Genomic DNA, 9,501 nt, shown 5'->3' with positions numbered 1-9,501 from the left:
CAGGCGACCACGGCGCTCGCATATACTCTGCTGGGAGAGGAGTTTCATTTACCTGGAATGCCACCATTTCCGGCGGATTTGGAGCAAGCCGCGTTCGCCAAGCAATGGCAGAATGTGGCTGAACCGCTGGTGCTGAAAGGGTTGTTGAAGCCACATCCTCCGCTCGTGTTGCAGGGTGGACTAGAGGCGGTGCCGACGGCCATCGTGGACGTTGGACAGGGGAAAGTTAGGGCGAAGAAGGCGGTGTTTTCGCTGCAGTAAAACAAAGGAGGGTGAAGGTGTCGAGCAGGGACTGGGGATGCGTGGAGCAGAATCAGCAGCCCCCCCCCCCCCCCGGGATGTCACGCAATGGAGCAATGAAGACCCAAAGAGTGAAATATTTATGAACTGTCGCTTCCTCTTTGAAAACAAAAGTTTAGAGCACGTGTCAGTCAAGTTTGTCTATAGAATTCCGGCACAAAGGCATTTAGCAAGGTTAGAAATATAGGACAAATACCTATATGAACTGTGGAAAACCTCGTCGAATTTCCACTGCTTGAAGTGGGGGGTGGCCCCGACTGGTACACAACGAGAGTAGTCCTTACTTTATCCATGGTGGAATAATCAGGAAAATTGCCCAAACCTTGAACGGAACTCCGCTGAGAGGGAAGCCAAGTTGCTAGAAAAGACTCGAGGAGGTTCCCAACCCAAAGAAGAAGCATTATGAAGACTCGAACCAGATCAACCTATTCGATTCCTCAAGAGTAACCTGGTAGCCTCCAAGACGTGATCAGACCTCCAACCTCTCCAACTTCACAAAGCACTGCCTCGGTTGAGTGGTCAACTTATCCACGGCCTCCCACGAGCTCCACGCCTCAGGAGTTGGTTTCAACTCAAAGTTCCAGACGATCATGACCACAATGATACGCATCTGAAGATACGCGAGACGACGACCAAAACAGGCTCTTGGACCTAGGCCGAACGCCAAGTGCGGCCCGGCCATGGCGTCAAAAGCCTCATTGCCGTTCTCATCTTTGACGAGCCACCTCTCTGGCCGGAACGCCGTCATATCTTCGGCCTCGGGCGTCCAGGAGCCGACTTGATACCTGGCATTCAAACTGGATTCACTGCGCTGGGAGTCTGGTATGGGGAACGGCGCCGAAAAGAAGCCGGGCCCCGTCTGGAAGAGGAACACGTCGGTCCCCTTGGGAATCGCGTGGCCGAGGACCGTCGTGTCGACTGTGGCGTTGCGCGCGACGCCGGGGAAAATACATGCGGCGCGGAACATTTCTTCGATGGTCGCGTCGAGGTACGGTACGGAGATCTTGGTGATTTCTTCGACGGTCGGGTTGCGGTGGTCAGCTGCTGCGGATACGTAGGCGGTGCGAAGGCGTGAGCGGAGGGTTGATTGTGCTTGGGGGTAGCCGGCGAGGTACTTTAGTGTCCATGACATGGTGGCGGATGTGGTGTCGTGGCCGCCGACGATGAAGCCCATGAGCTGTATAAACGGGTTAGGGATAGTTAGGCGTGACTGATAGATAAGGAGAAGCGAGAGGGATTCAGGTGAGCTGCCAACGTACCTCGTCGTAGATGGCGCGGGAGTGGTAGACGGGTTTTCGTCCTTCTTTCTCTGCCGCGGTGAGTTCGCGGTGCAGAATGTCGTCCATGGCCGATCGCTTGACTTTGTCGCCGGAGGTGAATCGTCGAACACCCTTTTCTATACTTTCAGAGATGACTTTTTCTTTCTGAGCCGATGCTGCCCGATAGAACGGCAGCTTGCGGACGAACCAATGAGCAATTCGAGGACATGGAGACTTGACCGCGACCTCGAGGGACTCTGTCAATTGAATGATGGCTTCGAAGCCTGCGGGGCGGGGAGCGGTGGGGAAATCAATCGGGTGATCGGGAGACTTGGGCACGTCTAGTTGCTTGCCACCGGTCTTGTAATCGAGAAGACAATGCACTTGTGAGGTAGTTCCACTGTTCCGGACCTCGAGGCCAAAAGTAGCAGCGAAGATGGAGTCGAGTGTGACGTTGTATATGTCTCTGGCAGCTGGGAATGGGTGTCCTGGGGCCAATTGACATTTCAAATCCCACAATTTGACCAAAGCCTCGACACTCGCGTAGACCTGAGGAGCGCTGACCTCATGCAAAAAGGCCGGTGTCATGAGATCCTTAAGAAGTTGTCGATGGGCTTTGAATCGTTCATCGGACGATTTCATGCCGATGTGCATTTCGGGTATGAGGCCGGAAAAGGTGTCCCGGGTGACCTCGCTGCGGTCGAATTCTTTGTGACGTCGGAGCAAGATGTCCTGGCTCTCGCGGAAGTCGGATATGATGACCCATGGCTTTGAGAAGGGACGGCCAAAGATTTGAACAATTGGTGACTGTAGGGTTGTGGTTTGCTGAGTGATCCATGGCCAGATTCGGCCGGTCTTGGAAATGTAATCTAGCATGCCAGGTATGTCTCCGAAGATGGAGCGTGTGGCAGATGGGTTATACGGGATACCTGGGATGGGCCTGGGGAGCGCCCAGCGGTAAATGAGGTAGAGAAGGATGCTGGCGGCCAGGGCAGCAACGAGGAAGGGAGCCAGTGTAGGCCTGGCGTCAATCACGGGCGGGAAGGGGGTAGTGTCTGCCATGGCTTCTATTGAGGCTGCTTGCTGGAGAATGGTCCGTTCGATAGGGGGGGTGTTCACGGAGAGATAGACACTCTTGATCTCAGCGCCAGTCCAAAGGTCTGTGGAGAAGTGACGGGAGAGGGATGATGGGGGAAGAGACGGAAAATGGCCTACCATATATATGTTGCCATGGTCTAGGTCTTACAGTCTTGATCACGGAATCAAATCCAAAACGCCTGCGCATTCGGCAGATATCCCGCGAAGGTTGGTGTGAGGGTAGCTAGCCGCCTAATCTTGCTTGCGAGCTTAGAAGCTCCCAACCTAGACAATCATTTCTGTCAAAACTGACGATTGACATAAGCCGTGGGCCAAATGCAGTGTTGGCTTTTGTTTGACGGCTTTGGTGAGTGTGAGGCAAGTCGAGAGACCTGTCTCCCTCGTCATCTCACGAGAGAAACGACCATAAATCTCCCGGCTGACGCGAATCTAGAAGGTCAGGTATTTCGTCATAGAAGAAGTACTCCATCGACATTTCTATCCGTCTTCCGTTTGGGAGTATAATTCTCACCATCAGCACCTGGCCGACACTGGACCATAAACCCATCCTTCTCTTGTTTGGGAGAGGGGAAATGCGGGGGGGCTCCGCCGGACTGAGGCGATCAAGTTGGGTCGGGTGGAGCATTACCAAGGATTCAATCCACGTTGGACGTCCTTGACACGAAGAATGGCCTCAGGGGAATGAGATGGTGAGTATGTTCTTGAGGTTGTTCCGAACGATAAAGGCTCCTGGGAAATTCCTCCAGTGGGCTTGGGTCAGTCAGCAAGCCAAGCCAATGACCGGCTGTTGGGTGCGCTGCACGTGCAAAACGCCCATTAAATCAGTCAGCTAACGCATTTCAGCCTAGTCTCTGGTTAAATACCTTGAGATGTGGGGTCGTCCCCTTTCTGGGAAGGTCACTTCGTGGAAGCAAATCCTCCCCCCTACTCGGGTTTTGCTCGAGGTCTCGGTCTACACACCCGCATTGGCGTATCTGAAACCGCGAAAATTGGGTTTTCGCTTCTCCGCCATCGTCGACTCAGGCATCAGTGTTTTTGTCTCCATCTTCCACGCTCCCGGAGAGTGATGTTTCTCTGGGTTCCAATGTCTTGCCCGCCGGTACTGCATATATCACCATCTTCACTACCACCACCCTAGCTTTTGCAAGTACATTTCTCGTCATTTTGACCGGCCAAAACTCTCCAAGACATCCAAGCTTTCCCTGGAAATGTCGGCAAAGATATAATATCTACGCCAGCTCACTGACTTTTCCGTCGGCCCCCTATCTCTCGAGATGGCTCTCTTGGTGCGTCAGGTTACGACGTTGATCCTCAAGAACCTGTTAGCCGCGTTTGTCCGACGTTGGTTCTCAACGACATTCCGAGCATTTCTATTGCCGTGTATATTCGTCGGTTTCTTGTACGTACCACCCAAGCCGTTGCTCCACCGGTTTCTGACCATTCCAGATCGTATGCACGGTTCTTGTTCATCCCCCCGTCTGTGTATGGCATCGGAGACGCGACCCCTGTTCGAAGTTTGCCGCAAGCTCTAGACCTAGTATCCGGTGGTCGAAGCAAACTTGTCTTTGTCAATAGCGGTTTTGCAGACGGACCAATCCAGTCGGTCATCGACAGAGTTGTGAGCGATGCTGGCTCGTTTGGCGGCCACGTGGAGATATTGTCACAAGAGGAGGAACTGTTGACTACTTGCCAAAACTCGATTCGGGGAACTTCCGCGTGTATTGCTGGGGCTGTGTTCTTTTCTTCCCCTTCGGAAGGAGGTGGCGGTCGTTGGAACTATTCGATTCGAGCCGACGGTGGTCTTCAAACCAAGATTGTGACTGATTCGTCCAAGAACGACGCGGAGATTTATTTGCTTCCTCTGCAACACGCGATCGATGGCGCGATATCAGAGCTTGAAGCGGGTAACGATGGGGCCACCACTCTTCCAGCCACTGTCGACGAATACCCATACACCTCGATGACCAAAGAAGAACGACTGAGACAGATCCGGACCAGGTATATGGGAGGCATTATCGACATCTTGGCGGTCGCCTTCTTCATCGGCATTGTCGGTGTCACCTATCAACTCACTGGAATCATCGCGTCTGAAAGGGAGAATGGTATGGCACAGCTGTTGGACTGTATGATGCCCAACTCCAAGAGATCGCAGCCACAGATGGCCCGAATTGTCGCCAATCATCTCGCCTTCGATTTGCTCTACGGCCCGGGTTGGATCATCATGGCTATAATCCTCTCTGTCGGTGTTTTCAGCAATACCTCCGCGGCAATTGTCATCATTTTCAATCTTCTCTCGGGACTGGCAATGTCTTCCCTGTCCATCCTCGGAGGGGCATTCTTCAAAAAGGCTCAACTCAGTGGGATTACCTCGGTGATCCTGAGCTTGCTCCTCGCTATCATCGCGCAAGTGGCCAGCAAAGCCGGGACGGCATCCGTCGCAATCCTTTCTCTCCTCTTCCCCCCCATGAACTATGTGTACTTCGTCATCTTTATGGCTCGTTGGGAGAGGCAAGACCTGGCGACCAACCTTGTGAAGAAGGCCCCCGCGAACACATCCTCTCTGCCGGGACTGGCTCTATGGATATTCTCGATCATTCAGATCGTGGTCTTCCCCGTCATCGGTGCATACGTGGAGCGAACCCTCTATGGAACGGCGTCAGAGAGCCGACACTTGACGTACTCGGACAGTGTGACTGCGATCTCTCTGAGTCGATTTACCAAAGAATATCGACCATCATTTCTGGCGAAGCTGCGCTCTATCGTTACGAGAAGGCAGCCCAAGAGTGTCCTTGCAGTCGACAACCTGAGCTTGGCCGCAGTCAGAGGCCAAATCATGGTTCTTCTGGGCGCCAATGGTAGTGGAAAGTCGACGACCCTCGATGCCATTGCCGGCCTGAACTCCATCACATCAGGCGAGATTACTGTCAATATTCCGGAGGCGAATACAGGCTTAGGCTTATGTCCTCAGAAGAATGTTCTGTGGGATGATCTGACCGTCGAAGAACACGTCCGTATTTTTAACCGGATCAAGTGCCAGACTCCGTCTTCCAAGGATGAGAACCTACTCCTTCTTGCGTCATGCGATATTGCATCCAAAGCGAATGCCCGTGCCAAAACGCTATCCGGAGGCCAGAAGCGAAAGCTACAATTGGCAATGATGTTCACAGGTGGTTCACGGGTGTGCTGTGTCGACGAAGTCTCCTCCGGTCTCGATCCTTTGTCCCGGAGAAAGATTTGGGATATCTTACTTGCCGAGCGTGGACAGAGATCCATCATTCTCACGACACATTTCCTGGACGAAGCCGAGCTGCTTGCTGATCATATTGCCATTCTTTCCAAGGGTGTGTTGAAGGCGTCGGGAACGTCGGTCGAGCTGAAGCACAGATTGGGCTCAGGATATCGAGTTCATGTGTACCACACCCATGGAGCTCGTCAGCTGCCCACGTACCCGGATGTCAATCAGGTTCGGCGCAATGACCAGACCGTATACACATTGACCAATTCGGCCAAAGCTGCTGACTTTCTTGGTCGGATCGAATCTGATGGGGTTCCAGAGTATCAAGTCAACGGTCCCACGATCGAGGACGTCTTCTTGAAGGTTGCGGAAGAGGCCAGGCCACCGCAATCAGCTTCCAAGAACACCGAGGCCGACGAAAAGCTCCAAGAGATTGGCAGCCATAGCAGCACAGAAGCTGTTCCTCACAAGACTGTCGAGGTGATAATTCAAGACGAATCGTCGACCGACATTCCTCAACTTCTCGACGGACGTCGCATCAGCGTACCGAGGCAAGCCATGGTTCTCTTTTCGAAGAGATGGGTGGTTCTCCGTCGGAATACGCTTCCATATCTTGCCGCCCTTTTGATTCCTATCATCGCGGCCGGTCTTGTGACGCTGTTTCTCGATAACTTTCAAAAGGCCGGCTGTACTCCGGCCTCGACAGTTGCCGTGTCTGACGTAACTTCTCTGTCCACACAAATTGATTATCAGCTTGTTGCGGGTCCTCGAGATCGACTTACGTCGGACGCTTTGCAGCGGTTTGCAGCGACATTTTCGGGGAGTACGGGTGTTGCAGGAATTGCAGCCAACACAACACGGCTTCTGGATTCGCTCCATATGGTCGATACCCTCCAAGAATTCAATTCTTACATCCAAGCCCGCTTTGCGAATGTTACGCCTGGCGGTTTCTTTCTCGGTGATGACACGTCGCCACCTACGTTCGCCTGGCGTGGAAATGGTGATATTGCATTTTCCGTCATCATACAAAATGCCATGGACACTCTTTTGAGTAATATTTCCATTTCGAACCAATACCAAGCATTCGACGTCCCCTGGGGTGCGGACGTTGGGAAAGCACTTCAACTGATCACTTACTTTGGTCTCGCAATGGCCGTCTACCCATCCTTCTTCTCATTATACCCCACTATTGAACGGCTTCGATATGTCCGAGGGTTGCATTACAGCAATGGTGTTCGTTCGGCACCACTGTGGCTCGCCTACACCGCCTTCGACTTTGTTATAGTCATCGTCACCAGTTCAATCGCCATCATCATTTTCCGAGCTGTCACTGACATCTGGTATCACATTGAATATCTCTTTATGGTCTTCTTCCTCTACGGATTAGCCTCGACGCTGCTGTCATATGTCATTTCCCTCTTTTCGAGATCCCAGCTCGCAGCATTTGCATTTGCCGCAGGCGGTCAAGCCGTCATGTTCCTTCTCTACTTCATTGCATATATGAGCGTTTTGACATACGCCCCGATTGACCAAATCGACAGTTACGTTGACATTTGCCACTTCACGATTGCAACTATATCGCCAGTCGCCAACCTTACCCGAGCACTTTTTGTTACCTTGAATGTTTTCTCAATCACATGCCGAAATCGAGATTTCGCATCCTATGCCGGATCGATGACGACCTTCGGGGGTCCGATCTTGTATTTAATCCTTCAATCCCTCATTTTATTTGGCCTGTTGCTTTGGTGGGATTCGGGCCCTCTATTTCGACGTTTCCGCGGAAAACAACGAGAAACAGAACTTGAGGAGAAGGATACTGTGGAAGCAGAGGTCTCTAACGAACTAACACGAGTCTCTTCTTCACAAGACGGCCTTCGCGTGCTCAATCTATCGAAGCAATTTGGAAAGAACCTTGCTGTAAATAATGTGACCTTTGGAGTCCCGCGGAGCGAAGTGTTTGCACTTCTAGGCCCCAATGGAGCAGGAAAATCGACCACGATCTCGCTAATTCGAGGTGACATTCAACCAAGTCGACGAGGAGGTGATATTCTGGTAGATAACGTCTCGGTCATTCGACACCGGGCTCAGGCCAGATCCCGACTCGGGGTGTGTCCCCAATTCGACGCCATGGATACGATGACCGTTTCTGAACATCTTGAATTCTACGCCAAAGTTCGTGGAGTCAGTCACCCGCGACATAATGTTCTCGCGGTCATGCGTTCGGTTGGACTCGAACAATATGCGGATCGTATGGCGGCCAAACTGTCTGGTGGAAACAAACGTAAACTCTCGCTCGGTATTGCACTCATGGGCAATCCAATTGTCTTGCTACTGGACGAGCCTTCCTCAGGGATGGATGCAGCGAGTAAGCGTGTTATGTGGAGGACACTGGAATCCGTTGTTCCTGGACGATCTCTAGTTCTCACGACCCATTCCATGGAAGAAGCCGATGCATTGGCAACCAGAGCTGGGATCATGGCAGGAAAGATGCTGGCTCTTGGGACGACGGAAAATCTTCGACGAAAGCACGGGGACGCATATTATGTACATCTCGTTCATCAGTGCGCCCCACATGCATCGGATGATGATATGCGACGCATCCGAGACTGGATCCTGCATAACTTTCCAAACGCGGATATTGAAAGCAAAGTATACGCAGGGCAAATCCGATTCTCGGTGCCCACAACTGGTGTACCGGATGAGGTCAGCAACGGCTCAAATATATCGACATTGTTCACGGCTTTGGAAAAGAACAAATCCGATCTCCAGATCGAGTATTACAGCGTCAGCCGAGCAACGTTGGATCAAGTTTTCCTCAACATCGTGAGCAAGCACCATGTCGAGGAAGAAGGTAATGAAGCAATGCCTGCACCGAAACAGAGTATTCCAAATGTGTTCTCGCGATTGAGTACATTCTCGATAAAACCCTGGAAGTAATTAGATGGGGACGTTTCTCGGCAATCCAACATAGAACATCACGACACTGGTATCGGGTATATAAATATTTGGATTTATATGTATATATACGTAAAGGCCGCTCAGCCAAATTCGCTTGAGCAATCCCGAGTACAGTTAAACACACGAATGAATCTTCCAGGTTCGCTGTTTGAGGCCCTTGGTGTATCTTAGCCGGAAAATGGAAGATCCGTCTGCAGATAACTTGGAGTGTGAGTCACGATGTCGACATTTATCATTTCCGTCTTGTGTGTGGAGTACTGCTGCCTGGGACAGGCTCGACCTGAAACCTGCGTTGCGACTGTACGACGACTTTCTCCATGGTGTACAGCGAAACTCCCCTTATCTCGCACCAAGCTTCGGGCCAATTTTTTGTGTCGCCCACATCAGGTGTCCCACTAGTCCCCAGCGGGCTTGCGTAACGACAGAGATCCACCAAAACTAAGTGGAAATGGGATCGGCTTCTTTTCAATTCAATGGTCAGTCGATACGAATCAAGGGAACGATATGTACTTTCGGTTCGTTTGAGACCAGCCCTGTTCAATTGTGCTCCGGAAAGGTGAAGAAAATACACCGAGGGAGCTCCCTATCACGAAGACAAAAAACATGCGATGGTGATGACCAAGCATTCAAACGCTCTTGTCCTCTTGGCCA

At 51.8% G+C, this 9,501-nt stretch overlaps 2 protein-coding genes across 2 annotated transcripts; one reads left to right on the top strand and one right to left on the bottom strand.

Moving 5' to 3' along the window:
• Window positions 1-769: 769 nt before the first annotated feature.
• Z518_00398 (uncharacterized protein) lies at window positions 770-2,621 on the bottom strand (the record flags this gene model as incomplete). The annotated part of the gene is made up of 2 exons (XM_013421001.1): window positions 770-1,477; window positions 1,560-2,621. 2 exons carry the CDS (start codon window positions 2,619-2,621, stop codon window positions 770-772), a joined length of 1,770 nt encoding a protein of 589 aa, XP_013276455.1.
• Window positions 2,622-3,931: 1,310 nt separating this feature from the next.
• Z518_00397 (uncharacterized protein) lies at window positions 3,932-8,829 on the top strand (the record flags this gene model as incomplete). Its single annotated transcript, XM_013421000.1, has 2 exons — window positions 3,932-4,056; window positions 4,104-8,829. The coding sequence occupies 2 exons, from the start codon at window positions 3,932-3,934 to the stop codon at window positions 8,827-8,829; spliced, it is 4,851 nt and encodes a 1,616-aa protein (XP_013276454.1).
• Between the last annotated feature and the right edge of the window lie 672 nt (window positions 8,830-9,501).

The sequence above is a fragment of the Rhinocladiella mackenziei genome, assembly GCF_000835555.1.
Source record: "Rhinocladiella mackenziei CBS 650.93 unplaced genomic scaffold supercont1.1, whole genome shotgun sequence".
Classification (NCBI taxonomy): Eukaryota; Fungi; Ascomycota; class Eurotiomycetes; order Chaetothyriales; family Herpotrichiellaceae; genus Rhinocladiella; species Rhinocladiella mackenziei.
The sequence above is the reverse complement of the archived record's forward strand: the minus strand, read 5'-3'. Positions and strand labels throughout refer to the sequence as shown.